General features: G+C 35.6%; 1 protein-coding gene across 7 annotated transcripts in view; it reads right to left on the bottom strand.

The window, feature by feature from the left end:
• Positions 1-20,716, bottom strand: part of KCNT2 (potassium sodium-activated channel subfamily T member 2) — a 224,785-nt gene that overhangs the window by 75,793 nt on the left and 128,276 nt on the right. For all 7 annotated transcript variants that reach the window (XM_033099848.1, XM_033099854.1, XM_033099849.1 and 4 more), the window contains one exon: positions 7,579-7,687. In XM_033099848.1, the coding sequence (XP_032955739.1) occupies positions 7,579-7,687 (109 nt within the window). The remainder of the gene's footprint in view (positions 1-7,578; positions 7,688-20,716) is intronic.

Genomic DNA, 20,716 nt, shown 5'->3' with positions numbered 1-20,716 from the left:
GTAGCTTTCAGAAGTCTGTCACTTCCCTGTCTCGTGATTCTCCCCATTCAGACCTGCAGTGTTGAAGTCGGTTTTGGTTTGTTTTTTTGGGGTGTGGGGGAGAAATGGAGACAGGCCCACCAGAAAAATGAGGACAGTACCATCTTTTTAAATTTCCGTGATCTAAGAAACAGGCTTGTGTGGAAGCAGCAGGACTGTTGGCGTGATAGGAACCATAACGGCTGACATATGTGCACCAGTAAAACCCGTGGGGTCCCCCTGTCCCCCAAAGCCCCCCAACTTCACATGTTGACGTCCCAACTCCCAGGACCTCAGTATGTGACTGTAGTTGGAGACAGCACCTTTCAAGAGGGGACTAAACTAAATGAAGTCATTAGGGCAAGCCCGAATCCAACCTGACCAGCTTCACAAGAAGTGTAGACACACAGAGACTCAACAGTGTAGGCCCGGAAGGAAAGACCGTGTGAGAATCCGGGAATAGAAATGGGAAATTAATGGGAAAATGGAAAAATTCAAATAAGGCCGTAATTGAATCAATATTCATTCCTCCTTTCGATAACTGTACTACGATTATGGAAGACGTAAACACCAGGGGACATTTATATGGGAAGGGTATATGCAAACTCCCTGTATTATTTCTTCAATTTTCCTCTAAGTCTGAAAGTAGTTCAAATAAAAAAAGTTAAAAAAAAGTCCATTAAAAATGTAATGTTTAATTTAGCATTTCCCAATCTGCCTTGAGTATGTAATTTTATTTTTCAGGGAAAGTATTAATATCCATCCAAAAGCGTTATTAATTATGCCTTGCAACACAACTTTGGCAATTTAGGGAATAACAGGATGCTATTTATACACCACACACACAAATTAATTACACTCCATTTTGGCTTAATGTGTTTCTACTGTGGTTGCCGATTTCACAAAACTATTAAGCAACCTCTGGAGAAATAGTTCTTTGAGAAAACCTAAATTCACTTAAGTTTAAATGTACCCCATTTTCATGCTCATGATAGGACGTCACAGAGACCCTCACCCGTAATTTGGCAAACTCTTTGCCTTTCGTTAGGGGTAGGACAGAATTTTGCAAGCTAAGGGAACAACCACAAACGAAGGTATTCTGTTTTGAAAGACACCAATTATTTCAAAAACAATGAACACAACTTAATATTCATGTCTGTGAGAGTTACTTTTCATTTTACGAAGTGCATTGCAGCAATACCCAAGTCTGCAGTTTCCAGATCCCATTAATAAAAGTAACATACTTGCCCAGTCAGTTAATGAAGGGATTCTTATGAAATACTCACCCCCAGAAACACATTTACAAAATGGAAGTTTTTTTTAATTGATTCTGCAAAAATATAAAAGCAACTCTGCATCCCCCTTCTAATATGCATGGAATGGAGCTTTGGGATTCTTATATCTTTTCATCCTTCAAAATACTTAAAGTATATATTTATATCATATACCAATTGATTTCTATTGGAAGCCTCCCGTGGTTTGGTAAAGTAATGTAAAATTATCTCAGAAGTATAGATATTGCAATAATGTGTTATTATCTAAATCCACTAGCAGTTGTTATTTGCTTTTATTTATATCACTTCATCATTTTCTCTGAAGCCTATCTTTTTTATTTTTGTCTTCCACAACATTTAAAAATAATTTTTATTGCATGTAATCATTTTCTCTAAATTAAATTATTTCTATAATGCAATTCTTCTACACAAAATGTCAAATGGTCTCTAAAAACTTGTATCTTTTAAGGAGACAGTGTTTTATATCTCCCACAACTCTACTTGACTTTCTTCTATAAAAATCTATGACTGAATAAGATGATACGTCACTTAAGAGTAAAATGCCTGACATTGCATGTATTTCAGCCCTTTTCTTCAAGATATAGTTTATACTAATTTCTGTAATATTTTTAAAAAGCGATGCTAAAGACTGACCATGGTGAAGATAGGTGCCTTCACTTATCTTGAACACGTCCTAATATGCATTTGCTCATTCATGTCATTGTTCCAAAAAATATCAAAGTAAAATCACAAATACTTATTCTCTTACAATCCTGAGAACGCCATATTTCAGTGTAACCTCTGAAATATTCTGATTTAGATATACAGTACGTGTGGGCCAGGCTTTTTCCACTCCATCCAAATACAGCATATGCTCCTCAGTGTCCTGTTTGTCTTTACATCATCTCTCCTGCCACCCGCACACCGTCCGACAGCAAATTAAAACATGATTTTGATGCATATGGAACCTGACTCACTTGATCCAAGGGAACAGAACCAGTGAAAAAGAAAGACTACCAACTCTGGTCTGGCAGGGGTGTACAGAGTCCTCAGAATAATCCTGTTAGGTGACTTCATCTAGTTCCATGACTTTAAATAGTGATGACAGCCAAATTTATCTCTTCAAAGCAGAAGTCTCCCTCACCTCCAGACTACATACTGGACAAAATTTGGGCAATCTCACAAGTATCTTAAACTTATCAAAATAAAAATCCTGATCTTCTGTGGTCTTCTTTATTGTGATAAATCACAATTCTATTCTTCCAGCTGCTCGGTTCAAAAACGTGCAATCACCCTAGCCCCTTTTTTTTCCCGTCCTGCCCCACATCCTCTTGGCCAACGAGTGCTGACAAGCAAACCTGTAAAACACATCGAGATTCTGAGCACTTCTCATCACTTCCATCCACATGTGGATCCTGGTCCCAGACAAGGTTTAAAGTCTCTGGCTTAGATCTTCCCTACGGCCTCTTAATAGCTTTTGCTTAACCGAGAAGCCAATGCATTTGCTTCTCTTTTTAGTCAAATCTTACCGCTCCTCTGAATCGTCTGAGATTTCTCCCCGTAGAGTGCTAGCCAACAACCTTAGACTGGCCAGCAGGGCCCTCCGTGGCCCCGCCCCTCGTTGGCTCCCAGATCTCTCCTCTCACGACCATTCTCTTCCGTCCGCTCTAGCCACAGCAGCCTACTTCTTGTTTCTCACATCATCAGATGAGCTTGCATATGAGTCCTTGCTTTCCCTTCTGCCTGGAAACTTCACACCTCAGGTATCTGCATGGCTTCCTTACCACCTTAACGTATCAGGTCACCAATCGGACATCAACTGCTCGAGGAGGTCTTGCGTGACTATGTCTTTTCAAGTTGGACCCACGGTTACATCCTGGAAATCCTCACTGTGCTTCCCTCCTTTGTGTGTCTCCATTGCACTATTGCCTTCTGGGATGTTACACATGTTACTTATATATTTGTACTTGTTATCTGTCTCCCCAGTTAGAACAAAAGCTCCCTGGCAACAGTGATTTTTCTCTTGATTTCCTTGTTGACACCACAATGCCCAGAATGGCTCTGTCACACAGACAACATTCAGGAAATAATTGTTAAATAAATTAATGAAGGAGTGGATGAGAAAAGCATTGTATCCGATTTTCCGTATGAAAGGACTGAGACTTAAATGGGGTGTGTCAGTGGTAGTTGGTGTCACCAGTTGTGAGTCAATCATTTCTGCCAAATGCCAAACTGGTGTTCTTTCCCCTATGCCACGTTTCCTCCCGGAATGTATGTGTTCTGTTTACAGCATGGGCACTACCAAACGGGGAATTTTAGTTGTCATTAGGCTTTTCAGTTCCCCTGTAGTGCAGGTTTGGTTACTACTTTATTGAGAGAAGTTTCCAAAGCACATATTTTATAATAATAATATGTTTGGTTTAGTTCTTTGACAGAAAATATATTTAAAAATTCAGGTAAAGAACTTTCAACAAGTAATAGCTAATAACTGTGCTATAGATAATATTTCCTTATTTTAATTGTGCCAAGTTGGCACCACCAGATGTGATCTCTCTCTAACAAATAGTGATGACCTTCATTGTATTTCATATATAAATCTTAGGCTATCACAGTTATTTGTATGATTCAATCTACGCACATCTCAGAGCCTTAGATTTCCCGTTTCATTCTTAAAATATATAACCTAATGATTTAAAAAGAGTAAACCTGTCATTTTAAATAATCGTGTGTATATGTGTGTATGCACATAAATGTGTGTATGTACTCGTATACATTTATATTTTAAATTTAAATTTGCTACCGACACTTGCTACCGACACTCCAAAATACATGATAGAATTTTGTTTTCAGTTAATATTCCTCATGTTTAAAAAACCAGACATAGTCAATCCATCCTTATTTGTGGTTTCCATCTGTGTTCCCATTTCCACTGGTTAGAAGGAGCGAACTAAGGAAAGGATGGTGGCGACTGAGTGGGTACGCTGATTCTATCTCGGAATTAGAAACTCTATGTAATCGTTGTGACCCAAGGCACGTCTGTCACTAAAAACGCTGAACTTTTGATCTCCAACTCCTGATTCCTTTGTCTGTGTTGTTTGTTTCAGAACTCACATTTATTAATTCCTTTAAATATCTACAATCTACATAGCATTTTATTTAAAATATATACTTTTAAAATAGACCATTATAGATAGGTTTTGTATTATATTCATTTCTGTGCTTGTTGAACCCTAAAGTCTTAACTGCTTTTTTCACTTTGCGTCAACTAATGGAGTCCACAATAGTTTGTGAATCTCAAGTATTTTTATTCAAAATCACCATTTATTATAGGATAAAGTTTTAATGATATTGTCCTCTCCTTTTCTCCAATAGTAATGGAGAAATGTATTACTATTAGCTTTGTTTTCAGTTAAAGGTTTGATAAACCTTGCATAAAGCATTTCGTGGAGTAGTCAACATTTTCCCCATTATACTAAATTCAGCTTGCTAGTCTGTTCTATTATTAAATCAGTATACTTGAGCTTTCTATTTTCTGCTGATGCTCAAGGGCACAATTTCAAACATTCTGTTCATAAGTGAATTTTAACTATATCTTCAATTAATGCATAATACAGAAGACATGATACAAATTGCTTTAGCAAAACAATATTGTTAATAAAATATATTAAATAATTTCAGCTAAGTGCTTTCCTGTTTGGATGATAATTTATATTCAAGTAATGGTATATGTCTGATAAGGTACTTGTATCTAGAATATATTAAAACTCTTACAACTCAATAATCAAAGACAAAAAAATAACCAATTAAAATGGGCAAAAGATCTAAATAGGTTTTTCTTCAAGGAAAATGTACAAATGGCCGATAAACACAAGAAATAATACTCAGTGTTTTTAGCCATCTGTAAAATGTAAATCAAAACCACAATGAGATACAACTTTCCATCCACTAGGACAGTTATGATCAGAAAGCTGGATAACAACAAGTGTACCTAAGGATGTGAAGAAATTGGAACCCTAATACGTTGCTGGTGGGGCTACAAAATATTACAGTCTCTTTGGAAAAAATTCTGGCAGTTTCTACAAAAGACTAAACAAAGTTATCATATGTCCCAGGAATTCCACTTCTAGATACATACCCAAAAGAAAGGAAAGCGTATGTCCATACAAAAATCTTTACACAAATGTTAAGAGCAGCCTTATTCACAATGCTAGAAACAAACCAAGTATCCATCATCTGATAAATAGAAAATAAAACATGATGTATTCATAAAATGGAATATTATTGAGTCATAAAAAGGAATGAAGTGCTGATGCATATTACAATATTGATGAACCTTGAACATATCAAGCCCAATGAAAGAAGCCAGTCCATAAAAAAAAAAAAAATCACATATGATTCCAATTATATGTAACACACAATACCCAAAATAGGGAAATGTGTAGAGATGGTAGGTGAGTGGTTGCCTAAGGTTGACAGAGTTGGGGGGAAATGTGGGTGACTCCTGAAAGGTAGAGGGTTTCTTTTATGGGGTGATGAAAGTATTTAGGAGTTAGAGAATGGTGATGGCTGCACAGTTGTATGAACATAATAAAAACCATTGGCTTGTGCACTTTAAATGGGTGACATATATGATTTGTGGATTATATCTCAATAAAGCTTCCGTAAAGACAGTTATCCTGGTGGACTAGAGCATTTATGGTGACACTTAGTTGGGAAATAACTTTGCAGGTCAGTCTTATTTATGGGACATCCGTACTGAAGTGATGACAATGAATTTAACAACATTCCTTTTTTTTTTTTAAGGAAGGCAAAATTCATTAGAATATTTTGGGGAAAATCATCTTTGAAGGGTCACTAAAATTCATTTTTAAATCATGTCAAGTGCAATTTATTCACCAGGCAACATTGTGGGACAATAAATAATATTTACTGGGGGTAGGATGATATAATTTAACCAGTCTGCAAGTAATAATAGTGTAAATGTCCCTCATTTTATTATTTGCACAATAAAGCTGGCCTAGATAATTCAGCTTGAAAGTCGTCTGACTCTGTAACAAAGGTGGAATGGCAACATAATAAACCCATGTGATGAGTTCTATGAATGTTCAAGTAATTGGTGTCAAAATTGTTTTCAGTATTTTACTTAATTTCATCACCATACTGAATACTTTCTTCCTTGAAAAACAGTTTCATTTATTATCCTGCTTCACCCTTTGCACTCCACAGAGTAAAGGCTTGTAAATGTATAGGACAGAAATATTTCTTTTCAGAACATTGGAAAAAGTGCTCCTGGGAAATTCTTACTGTCTCAATAGAGCAGAGACATAATTAGAGGAAAGCGAATAAAATCTACTTAAAAATACTACAGGGCATTTGCTATTTTTCAGTTAGCAACTTACTCCATCTAGCAGTAACTCCCAGGAAATAATTTTCCTTTTCTTGATTTATTTGATGTGGTTAACTTACTTAATTTACATAATCATAAACACAAGCACCACAGTGAAATTTACTTAGAAAATCAACACTTTGTCTAAATTACCAAGTAATGAATATAAAGCATATGAATGCTGTGCAACATTTGTCTGTTTAAGTAGAGCGGTGACTGTTCACTGATTATATTTTATTTGATTGTCAAGTCAAAAACATCCTTTGTATTTTATGGAACTCTATCAAAATAAATGAGAACGAAATGTTCTGATGATACACGTTTCTCCATCTACCTTGAAATGCATATTAACAAGTGATTTCTTTTATTCTGCATTAGTTAATCCTGTACTACTTTGTCATCATTCTATAATGATTAAACATTTTTTAATTTTGAGGTCCATTGTATACATACAGCTTTAGATTAAAAACTTACCTCAGGAGTATGAAAAATTGGCATTGCAATCTTATACCAGTGACTGTCATGATCCTGTTTTTCTTTCAAGTTCTATTAATAATATTTGCAAGGTATCAATTTCAAATATATAAACAATGCTCTAATCCTATCCCTAACAAATGATGTAGACCCTAAGAATTGAGGATGAAACTAATCTCAAGATTGGTTAGAAGACACAGCAAATCACTGTCAATTTTCTGTATGTCTTGGACTTTGTAGCACGTGTGTCTGTCCATCTATCTGTCCATCTTTCTCTCCATCAGATGAAGGTAACTCATACAAAGACAAGGATAGCTACGTGTCTAGCTGCATATCTTGGCTTGCTGCCTTTCTAACTCACATCACAGCACTCATATTATTGTTTGTAACGTGAAATGCATTATCTTAAAGAAAAGATATACTTACTGCCCCCTAGAGGTATGAACCAGGAGTGTGATAAGGGTGGAAGTGGCTGGGCATATGCAGTTTAAAGCTAGCATGGCGTATTTAAACTCTTCTTCACACACAACATGATCTGTTTGAAATAAAATATGTAAATTAGAATAATTTACCTTGGGATGGTCATAGTTTTAAATAATAGGAAATATTAAAACAATGAGTAAAATTACAAAAGTTTCAACACACACACACACACACACACACACACACACACTTGTTTTAGAGATGTTTTTACACATTCTGTTTTATCCCCAGAAAAATGTTTCATAAGAAAGAGTTCTAGACTATGAGTTAAGTGAACCCCAGGGAAGGCGTGCTAAGCCCAGCTCTGTCTTTAACAAAAGTGGGAGCCTCTGGCACCATGTTTCATTTTCTTATGCCTCCTCTGTGTAAGGGGTGCAATGTTTGGGAGGTTTGAGGTACAGTCTGGAGAATAAATCGGAAACTGTGTAAAGTCTCCTTTCGTTCTGATAATTCTACGGTATGAAATACAGCAGTATTGATTGAAAACAGTATTGATTTATCAAATTCATAGTCACACAGCATAAAGCTTAGAAAATAATTATTAAAAGATATTGTAGACAGTATTTACATAACATGTAAGTAAGATTTTGTACAACTACAATATCAATAAAAATTAATGCTAAAATAAATTTAAATTGTACTTTAACCTCAAGACCTAAGATCATAAACTCAAAAGATGACACAGTCCAAATGATTATTGAAATTCAACAGTAAAAAAATGATAAAGAGTGCTAGGGATGATGACCCATGGAAGGGTGAGGTCACATTAAAAAGGGATGATACTGCGGCACGTGTATATGATTCTCATGCAGGAGTGAAGGCTCAGATGCCAGATAATTCAGTTTTCCACAGGAAGTCATATGTTAGACTTCCTGATTAAAGTATTGTATATTCACAACTACCTTACCTCACCAAGTAATCAATTACAGCTGGTATTCAAAGTAAAGACAATGTTTACAGTTCTAAGAAAATAAATGTTCTTAGGCAGAAAATAGAAATTTTAGCTAAATTAGGAAATGAAAGTTTAACTTCGTAAGTAAGCCAGATCTATGAATGAACACGTATACCACACAATTTATGGAAAAACAAGAAAAGGTTATTTGGGAAATGGTTCAGCAAATGCTCTGGACAGATACATATTAACCTTACTCCTGTTTTTATAATATGTTAGCATATGAGAGAGTGCATTCTTTTTATTTTTCTTTTATTTATGTGTTTCTTTCACATTTTATGGAAGAAATTGTATGCTATGGTTACATCTCAGGATGTACTCTTTAAAAATTCAATAATAATTCTCTCTCTTGCTTGTCAATATATTAGAATGATCTTTAAGGAACATTTTAAAAATGCATAACCGTTACTCTTAATATTTTACAGGAAGGCAAGTAGACTCTAAATCCAATTTTGAATGTGGAAAAATATACAAAATATTTGCCAAATAACAGCAACATTAAATCACTATTTCAATATTACTCAAAATAATTTTTTAGTGTGTTTGCCAGTCTGTGAATAACAAAACTGCTAAGTACAGAATGTTATTACTTTAGATTCATCTGATAGCAAAACATATGGAATCCATGAATTTCAAAGCAAAAATTGAACATATGATATAAGAAAACTGTGTACATTTATTATGACATGAGACAGAATATTTCAAATCCAAACTGTACCAGAAATTTTGGAAGCTATGATTACCATATATGCAATACCAAAGGCAATTATTAGTAACTTTCCTTTATTAGAATGTACAAACCGTATTTCTTCTAGTACGGGACCATGAGAAAAGTGGTATTTGTGTGCTTGTTTGGGAATGTCCCATCATATTTGCCTTCCACGGGTCCCCTTCCTTCCCTTGTCAGTGAATGTGTGTAACTGTGTCTGGATGGGGATGACAGAAGGAGGATTGTGCTGTAACGGGCTACTTCTTCAAAACTTATACCCATCAGTGGGAAATGGAAGGAAGACAATGGTTAATAAGATTTGGGTAGTCATCTTTATTTCTACTTATGCTTTTTTTCTACAGTTAGGTACAAGTGTTGCAGTGTCTGTTAACCCACCAAGTCAAGAATACATCACTAGAGGCAATTATACACAGAAATACAAAGAATGTTTTTCAGTGTCTTAGTGTATACTGATGTATCCAAAAACACAACTGTTGTATAAAGTAACAGGAAATTTACTTTATTCTGTTTAGCATTGTAGGTGAGTCATCAGTACAAATTTAGGACAACTGCTAATATGACCTGTGTCAGTGCCTGGTACACACTTATTGGTGCAAGCATCTCTCTTTCCATTGTGTTTCCTGGATGTTCATACCTGAACATTTACACACTGAAATACATGCCTCTTTATTACCCATTATTTCCTTCTGTTTCTCCTTCACATAACAATTAGGATAATAATCATTTTAAATATATGTGTGTAGATAGATTTACTCTGAATTTCATTCCAGCGTATTAAGGAAAGCATTACAAAATATTTATTATAAAAATGAGGCATTCGATCAGATAGGTTGAAAACCATGACCTTAGATAAGTAAGTTACTGGTAATGGTCATGGAATTCCTTACTAGATAAAAAGTAAAATCAGTCTTCTTTTCATGAAAAAAAATGTATATCAGTTTAATCAGTATGGATGATTGACACCGGGAAACGAATATGATAGAATATTGAACTAGATCATAATCTTCATTGGCATGAATTGCAGAAAAAGAAACATAGAGCCCAATTACTGATATATGGAAAGGACTGGAAGAAATCTGCTCCAATTTCAACTTTCTCTGTGGCCACAGAGAATAGTAAACAAGGAGCCGTGCTTATGAATAGACAAAGGAGTTATTCTCCAAGAGCAGAATGGGAGTCTAATCAAGGAATTTACTGGAGCATCTCTGAGTTCATGTCCCACAGGATTTCATCATTGCTGTGGACCAATGCCTGTTGTGTACCTATTTCCCTGTCTTCCCTTTTCCAAAACTCAGTATTTCATTGCAGTTATCTCGCTCCACAAATATGGAGTGGGGGTAGCTAACTAATTTATTAGTGTGTCTGTTGTTAAACCATCGGGAACTCCATCTAGAACTGACTTTGCATTATCCAGATATCTTGAACTTTGAGCCGGATGAAGCAAGGGATGTAAACTTGAAGTATTTTTCCTAAAATTGATGAGTATTTTCATCTATAGGGAAAATATTGCTCGTATGTCTTTGGGTGGACAGAGTTGAACTGTGGGTGAAACCAAAGTGTCTAGGACCCCATGTTCATTCTCTCCTTCTTCCTTTAGTAACAGAGGCTCTCACTTCCCTGACCCATCTCTCAGATTTCGCGGGGTGCATGGCTGCCCGGGTAGAAATGACAGTTCTCATCTTCCCTTTGAGTTAGATAGGGTCCCTTGACTAGGTTTTGTCGAACTTCTGAATGATGTTGACAAAATCACTTTCCCGAAACTCTTCTCAGTCCTTGCTGGTGAGATGACATATGTAGCAAAAATCCAGCTTTGATTATGCAGACAAAAATGACAACTTAGCAGTGATCAAATTTGTCCACTTTTTCTTTATGGCTTCTGTTATAATCTCCCTCCCTTGCTGTAGAAAGCATTTCCTCTTTCCAAGTTATATACACTTTATCGGGTATTTTCTTCTTGACCTTTGAAAGTTTCTGTTGGTTGGTTTTGATTTAGATCTTTCTCCCCTGTTGCTTGCTGATAAAACATAAGCACCTGGGCTCAAATGGCATCACCACTGAGTACCCCAGGCCATGCACGAGTTCTCTGTCCTCGTGAGGCTAACTTGTCTTCACTTGTGAACATTAATAGTATTTACCTGATAGGGCTTTCCGAGGAGTAAAGTAGACTGAGTATAAAATGCTGATCAGAATTCTAAACATATATTATCACAGTCATGCAACATTAAGAATAAAAACAGATTTCAAAACTATCTTGGAATAATGCCAATGATATATTTTAAGAGTTGACGTAGCAAAACAAAATAAGATAACTACATTGGTATACAATTAAACCATGATCCTAGTTTTATAAAATGCTGAATTCTCCATGTGTCTCCATGTGTGCACATATATGTCTGAATAAGCAGGAATAACTGGGAGAACAGGACTCCTACTGATAATTGTAACTACCTAAAAGGGTGGGAACAGTTTTGGGGGATATGACTTTTAAAATGGTAGGATTACGTGAGATTGTTTTTATTGCTATTTTTATTTTTAATTGAAAAGCTTTTAAGATAGAGATTGTTTTTATTGCTATTTTTATTTTTAATTGAAAAGCTTTTAAGATAAGCAATTATAATTAAAGACAAATTTATAGATAGACATGAGTCGAACCTATTTGCAAGTCCACTTTCTTTTATGAAACATGAAATTGCTAATTACTTTTTGACAAGTCAGAATATTTTTTAAAAATCTGCCTCTCAGTGTTTTCTGAGCTCTTGTATGATTTAAAGTACTAGAAGCTTCTTCCATACAGTTGCTAGGTAACAGCCCTTTGGAAAGCAATAAACAGTAAAAAGTGCACTAAACCTTTCGAGTCCTGGGTTTTGAGTTACAGAAATCAAATATCCTTTGGAAAGGAGCTTTTAAACATAAGTGCAAACCAGGGTAAATTTTTAAAATTCCATATTATTTGTTTTTATTTTACGGGGAGAAAGTTTATTACAGAGACCCACTGAACAAATTATGTTATAAAATCTATCATATAGTGTTTGCTTATTAAACATTATAAGCATGAGAGGGTTGATTTCAATGCAAATTGCTTATATTTCTTAGAAGAAAATAGATAATCTCCAATAATTGACTTTTATTTTGATCCTATTGCTTTAATCAATAAATTAGCAATCGGTGAGTGTGTGTGTGTGTGTGTGTGTGCGCGCGCATGTGTACATATACATGCACACACATCAGAGACTTTTGCCAGGTCTATAGGACTATAAGCCAGTCATCCACTAAATGGCTGAGAAGAGCTTTAAGTAAACCTTTAAAAGTCATTTAGTTCCACAAGATCTAAATATAAGAATGCTTATTAAATGTATAGAATTCAACCCAGTTTGAGATTGGCAGTATTCTGAAAAACGGATTTGATTCATTTCAAAAATACTGAGTATAAAAAGCATTTTTGTGTTTATCTAATGGCTTAAATCCTTATATTTTTTTCATGCCGTCATGTTAAATGTGTCATACTAATTAAATGCTCAAAAAGGAATTGTTTCCTGAATTCTAGAGCAAGACAGTTTTAATTTTATTTATCTCTGTTCCTTTAAAACATGTCAGAAAAATAGCAATCTTAATATTTTATGAAAAATCATTTTTCTCAGAAGGGTAATTATTTTAGGTTCTAACCAAAAGTATTCTTTCCTCTCTAATTCATGATAGTTATTGATATCATGAGAGTTATGATATAGTTATTGAATTATCTTAATAGTAATATATGAAACAATATTTCAGCTTTTATGCTAAATGATACATATGTATGTACGTATATATTATTAAACCTCAATGATTTTATATATGCATATAATTAAGCCTCAATGATGTATATTGTTTTAAACAGAATTCAGATAAAAAATCAGATACTCAGAAGTAAATTGCCTAAATCCATTATTAATTTAAATTCAAACTGCCTTTAAAGAACTGTACAAAAGCCATACAATTCTAGACTTGATTAACCAAGCACAGTGCAATGAGTGATGTATTCTAGTGGTTTCTCCTCTCTTGCAGCCACTTGAAAGGTTACTACTTGCTACCAGATTGTCATACTGCTCAAAAAAATACAGTAACCATGTTCCCTAAACACTCCTCATTTGATCAGGAAGTTTGGGAGGAATGTAGCCAAGCTTGAACTTGAAATCAATTTTGTTACTTTTCAATGATACACACAAAGAAAAAGTATAGCTGGACTAAAATGATTTGAGTCACTGATTCAAATGGGATTTTGAAAGATCTGTAGATTTATTAGGAGCAAATATACTGTAATAAAAGTTATAAAGGAAATAAATTCAGGTGCTATAAAAGATACAAAAGGATACCTTTCCTTCCCTGGAGTATAACAAGAAAAGCATGGCCCAAGAACCAATGTTTAAACTAAGATTTTAAGGATAATGAAGAATACGTTATTTGAAAGGTGAACAAACTGTACAAGGTAATTTGAAAACATATAAAATCAGAAGTAGGAGGACATTTAAATTTTTATGGAAATAAATGAACAACAACAACAAAAAGATATTTGAAGATTAAGGAGAGAAAAGTATCCCAAAGAGAGAAAAGTATCACAAGACTGAAGATTGGGCATGAGGCAATGGTATCCAGCCTACAGGTGCACAGGAAACCCTATTGTATTAATAATAGGAGGAAAGCAGGACATGATTGTGAAAAGGAAAAAACATTTGGAAAACATGGTAGCAAACATTTGAGGACATTTTCACGTATTGGCTTCCCATAGCTAAGAATTAGGAGATGAGAGAAAGTTTGAAACGGTAACTACAAGAGTAGGAGAGTGTTCTGATGAGCATAAAATATCGCAGTATTATAATGGGCCTTTTGGAGTTGCCTGGATGGTGTGTGAAATGAATCTGATGCACTAAGCAATTACTTTTCTCCAGCAGCGCTCAGTTAAGCAGAAGACGATTCATTGGTGTAGGATTTTGTTCATTTGTATGTTTGTTTATTTTCAATCAGGAGCCATAACAAATAAAAACAAAAGAAATTGCTAGATAGATGGGAGGTTGACTGAAATAACAGACAATAGAGTTTGGAGGGCTGAATGGAAGAACAGGAGGTGAGACACAGGGAGAATCCAGAATGACGATGTAATAATATTACAATAAGGTTCGCAGCTATACCTGAGACAGAAGGAGCCTTCAGCTTTCTAACTCCCAGCCCACTGCAGGTACACAGAAGCAGTTCTCTTGTGCATGTCTGGTGCAGGGCTCATGCCCCTTGGGAATCACCTATGATTTTGATATGACCCAAACTATTGTATACGCTTTGCAAAGAGACCTCACACTCATGACGCACTTGGGTGTCATGTCGCTGTCGGGGTTTCGAAATGCTTGCTCTCGATTGCGGTATTTGTCTTGTAGCTTAGTAAGTCTGTGGATGGAAACTGGTCTTTGGGCTACACTTTCATTAGCCCTGCGTTAGAACTCTTGATGAGGTGGGAAGAGAGCGTTTAGATAAGCAAAATAGAAAGACAGAAGATGGACTTCGGGCACTATGAGGTTGGAATAGAGTAAAGGAGACTGGAACCATGGGGGATGCTGTCAAGTCCCGGTATATACTCTATTACATACATTTTTCACTCAAACTCACAGGATATTCTTGTCGGTTAAACTGGAAAAGGGATCTTCTGATGCGAGCATTCTATGGAGTAACATAACCTCAGTGCTTACATATAGAAATGCAATATAAAGAAATGCAAGGATAAGAGAAAGGCACATGCTCTCCTGCACTTGACTTAGACGATCAGTGGATTTGGAGTCAACAAGGCATGAGTTTGAACCCCATGGCTTTGAGCACGTAAGTCTTTGAGCAACTCTGCCTAGGATCATATAAAACAAGTGGGTTCAGGTATTTATATCTATCTTAGCACGATGTAAACCTCAGATTGAAATAACACAGGACAGCATGCAATAAACTAAAAAGTCCCATAACAAATCAAGTTTTTCTTTTATAAAAATAGACAATCCATGATAGTATGCCCTGATAGGCGTCTACACCTTTGTCTTACCAATGAGGGGAGATGCCACTGTTAGCCTGATCCTTCCAGGCAAATGACAGTCCATGACCGTATTTATGGTTGTCATATGTTATCTGTCACAACACTTTGGCAGTGCCGTGACACTGGGAAAAATTGCAGAGGAAACTCTCACCTCGTCTTTTGTAGGCTTGTAGGCCACACTTATTGGCACATCAGTCATTCACTATCCGTGCACTCTTTCTAGCCCTGGAGATAATCCTAAGAATTGCAAAAAATTCTGTCTTCAAGATAGTAACTCATGGAAAACTAAACCGATTTAAACTATTAAATGGTAAATCCATGGGTAATCTAGAGGCAAAAATTTTACAAATAAAATTGGTAAATGTGCAAAAAAAAAAGATTAAACTGCCGTGAGTTAAAAACACCATAAAGATGACCCAAAGACAACTTGCAAACTGGAAAAAAAAATGCAATGTATAAAAAGTCAAAATATTAATAACTTTGAAATATGAATTATCTCTGTACTTCACTAAGAGGAAAATAGTCACCTCTGTAGAAAATCAGGGCACAGGGATGTATTTTATAGACAAATGCAAACACAAATCAAATGGGCATGGATACAGGAAAATGTATAACTGTTAGTAATCAAAAAATTGAAGATTAAAACAAACTATTCACAGCAGTACCACATATTAACAGCCCTCATTCTGGAGACTGAGAACGTGGGGTCAACTCCTGGCCCTCCCACTTAGTATGGTACCATCTGCATTTTTCTTAATATCAGTTGGGTCTCAGTTTCCCATCTGTCTAATGGGAATAATAATAGGCTCTGCCTGTGGTAGGTAGCCAGCCTCCCGGACCGCTACTAGTAATTCTCATATCCTGGTATTCATGCTCTGTGTAGTTCCCAATACATGGAAGCGGGCGCCTCTGTGTAACCAGTAAGACATTTCGGAAATGACAGTGTGACTGCCCATGTCAGAAAAGACACTGGGGCTTCTGCCTTGCTCTCTCTTGATCAGTTGCTCTAGGGAAAGCCAGCTGCCACATCATGAGGGCACTCGAGTGACCCTAAGGAAAAGGCCATGAAGTAAATAATGGAGGTTTCCTGCCAACAGCAAGCACTCGCTTGCCAACCAAGTGAGGGAAGGGTTTACCACCTTAGAAGCAGACCCTTCAGATAACTGACACGCCAGCTGACATCTTCATAGCATCACAACTATCTTAATTATTACTTGTTCCAAATGCCTGAGCCACAGAAACTATGAGATAATAACTGTTTATTGTTTATACCACAGAATCTCTGGGGGTTGTTAAACAGTAATAGATAACTAACATACTACCATATAAGGTTGCGATAAAAATTGGGTTAACCTATAAATAATGCTAGAACAGTACGACTTGCATATAGTAAGCACTATAAAAATTTCAGCTGCCACTGTCAGTATAACAACAACGATAATATAGTTCTTACATTATTCTTCATTCAACTAAGGGGCAAAAGTTAAAAGGAATAATGACCCCTTCTGCAAAGCTGATTTATACGTTTCTGGAGACCACGTTGGTAGAGTGTCTTAAAAACTATTTAACGTAGGAATTCCACTAGATAATCATTTTCAGGCCATTATCACACAAGTACTCAAAACTTCTTGTATGATCATGTAGTTTTTACATACATATTTTTTTAGTTCTGGATGAAACTGAATCTTAGTAAGCTGAAAACCAAAGACTGTTGAATAAACAATCCAAGGAGAAACGGATTTCATCAAAATTACTAACCTCCTGCGGTTTCAACACATTACAGATTTCATCTTCTTATTTTCAAACATGTAAACTTCCAAAATTTGTTGGAAATAAGTGATCTCAGCTAATTACATTTACCTTGGTGATTTTTTAAAATAGCTGCTACCCCCTCTTAGATTGTTTTATTTTTCATTCCATTTTGGAAGCTGAGTTAAGGTTTTCAAGAAGGAAGTAGTCGTTGGTTGACTCATCAGTTTTAGTTCCTATGATTTATCACACAGAACGGTTTGATGTTTTAAGTGAGAACTTGGCACCAATGAAAGTTTTTGTTATATTGAAATATTAAATGAGAATTGATCATGGGTTATAAAAACTAACATTATGCCACTTGGACATATTTATAAAGTCATAAGTATATTATTTTTTACCAACAAAATAATATTTCAGTTCACATAAATAAATTGCTGTAGTCTAACACACATAACCCCTGAGTCATAATTAAGTGAATAACATGTTCTCTGCTTAGAGAGAACCATTCACAATTCTTTTCATAGCATTAATTATGCTTAATAATTTGGACTTTCTGGGAAAATGTAAAAATCTATAAATAAATTAAAAACTGCCATCATCAACAAAATCCCCTTCTAGCTCTATGACATGTTTCTATAGGAAAATAAATATAATTTTCTACATTAATATTATGAATATGACTCTTACTCTCCTTTAAGGAATTTCCTATCTTGTTTAATTTGTATTGACCTTCATTTTTAATATAATGTCTAATACTGATTTATTGTTGGATAGTAATAAACCCCATACACACACGACATCTCGTGGATCTGTTACCATATGCCTAGGCATTTTGCTTCTTTCCACATTTATTCTTATAACAAATAAAATGGTAACAGATGTTCTTTTATGTTAATGCTGTGTGCAGCTTAATTACTTCCCCAAACCTTCACGTAAATGTGTGAACAATTGTTAGCTGATGTCTCCATCCTTTTTGGATTTCTGCATATGCATCTTTGGACCACTTTATACAGAAAATACACTCAGACCTATGCTCCCTATCAAGCAGCTCCAAACATTAGCTCCATGCTGGCATTCTAACATACATTTTAATCTGACATTTGCATGGAAAAAATATTACCGGGAAGTATATTTAGATTTCTGGCACTCTTTCTCTTTGTTACATCTGTCACTTTACTTTCTTACCTCATCATGATGAAATATCAGTTGTATACGTGAAAGCTGTTTCATGTATTTTTGCATATTTCTTTTTATTTTTCTGAATGACAGCGTTACTTTCTAACATTCTTATAGGATCTGTTCAGTTTTTAAGTCGTATTCTCTACAATGGTAACAAGACACTCTGAGTCGAGTGCCTTGCTTGTCACTGGAGATATAAAGCACTTAAGAAACTAATATTCTAGAGTGAAGTGAACAGCTCAGCAATTAAAAATCAATTAGTTAACTGCTGTAATAGAATTCATATTCAATGTGAGGACAGACAAAAAAGAGATGAGAGTTACACAGAGAAAATAAAGTGATTTCTCACCCCTCTTTGGTTCCCACAGTCGTTTGATTGTTAAGTCTACAGATTATCTGAACTGACCCGTGAATCTCTTCTCACTTCATGTCTGTTATGGCCACTCTGGTCGAATCTCTCAGTATCCCTCACCTAACAGCTATAATAGCTTCCTAAATAATCACCCCATGAGGTCCTGTTTGTCCTCTCCCCTGCACTGTACATTTTCCCTGAAGTGACTTTGTTACCGAAAGTAAATTTTATACCTTTACCTCCACCTTTTATTAACATCTCATTACGTCTCCAACATTCCAGTTGTTCAGTAAAGCCTAATTTACAATCACACACACACACACACACACACACACGCGCGTGCACGTTTGTGTGTGTACAACATGAAGTTATGACGTTTCTACACACTATGCTTTGACTCAATATTAGATCCCATGAACCTCCCATTATAATATTTGCCTTCTCTACTGGCTGGCTATCCTACTATTGGGAACTCCTTTTGCCACTAAAAACTGTATGTTAAGAGATTTTTCTCGAGTCAAAGGTAATTACTCCAGGGGTGGAGATGTTATCTGAAATTATAAAAGCCTTTGTTGTATGTAATAGGTCCATCAGATCAACTAAATTCCTCAAGCAAAATCTAGTGGGGCTACAACACAGATGGAATCATGAGTTTTGGTGTATTTGGAGGGAGCGAGGGCAGTACGGTTACAGCTGGAGCTCCATGTGGAAAGCGTAGGCTCAGCTGGAGTGGTATTCTTGATCAGAACATGGAAGCACACTGGCTCCCTGGTTATTAAAGGGTGAGAGGTAATGAAAATGAGAAAATTTCCCTTTAGAATAGACAGTTAGTCCCTCCTGCTCAGCATTAAAGCAGTCGTGCCTGGAACAACCAATCGCTCACAGTAGGACTCAGTAAAAATGTTTTGAATGCGTAAATGAAAGCAAAAGAGGATAGATACACTCGGTCTTCTTTATCAAAAATTGATGTCAAGAAACTACGGACTGAAAGTCATTCATTTAGGATATGGTAGAATATGCCTGGCCCTTCTGAAAGACAGGAGAAGAAATATGCTACGCTAGTTTATAGAACCATGAAATTGAGTCTTTGAGAAATATACAACTTTAAGAAAATTAATGGAGAAAAACAGAGATGCTTTGAGTTAATTTAATTTTAAGTGGTCCCAAGAAAATGGCTTGAAATACCTAATGTTGGATGGCAATTTAATCAAGTGTCAAAAGCAACAAACAGGAAAGCTGATTTAGCTATTTAATAGATCCACATATTAAGCTTTTAAAAGCTACAAAAGGAAGAACAAATACGTTATTCAAATTTTGTTGAGAGGAGCAAAAGACAAGCATATAGTTCACTTAAAAAATAATCCACACTAATGTTAATTTCTTCATTTTATTTAAGTGGACCGTAGGTGCAGGGTATGTGGGAATGCCCTGTAGTGTCTATACTACTATTCTCCTGTAAATCCCAACTTATTTCAATATAATTATTTTTAAAATACAAGGGAAAATAAAATATTGATGTAAAACTGAATTTAAATATCCAGGCCTAGGAAAAGCATACTGAAGTGAAAGTGTGTGTGTGTGTGTACACAGAGAGAAGATTAAGCACATGCAAAAAAACGTTAACAGTTGTTGAATGTAAATGCAGGAATACAGGTCTTCATTGTCTAATTTTTAAACCATGTATGGTTGATCTTTTATAAAGTAAAACATAGTGAGGAAAGACAGAAAAAAATGTAACGACTCTCCGAGGAGGCTGTTTTTGAACATGGCTTTATGTCACATGGTTTCTGATGATCTACACAACAAGACAAAAATGAAAGGGTACATATTTCCATCTACAATTGGAGAATTTTCAACAAAGACATACTGGTGGCCGACAGAGATATGAAGAGATGCTAAACATCACTAATAGTCAGAGGAATACAAATTCAAACCACAAAGAGATATCCCCTCGCACTTGTCAGAATGGCTATTATCAAAAAGACGAGAAGTAGCACATGTTGGGGAGGATGTGGAGCAAAGGGAACTCTCGTGCTCTGTTGGTGGGTTTGTAAATTGATCTACTACCCACTATGG

The sequence above is a fragment of the Rhinolophus ferrumequinum genome, chromosome 27 (assembly GCF_004115265.2).
Source record: "Rhinolophus ferrumequinum isolate MPI-CBG mRhiFer1 chromosome 27, mRhiFer1_v1.p, whole genome shotgun sequence".
NCBI classification, from domain to species: Eukaryota; Metazoa; Chordata; class Mammalia; order Chiroptera; family Rhinolophidae; genus Rhinolophus; species Rhinolophus ferrumequinum.
The sequence above is the reverse complement of the archived record's forward strand: the minus strand, read 5'-3'. Positions and strand labels throughout refer to the sequence as shown.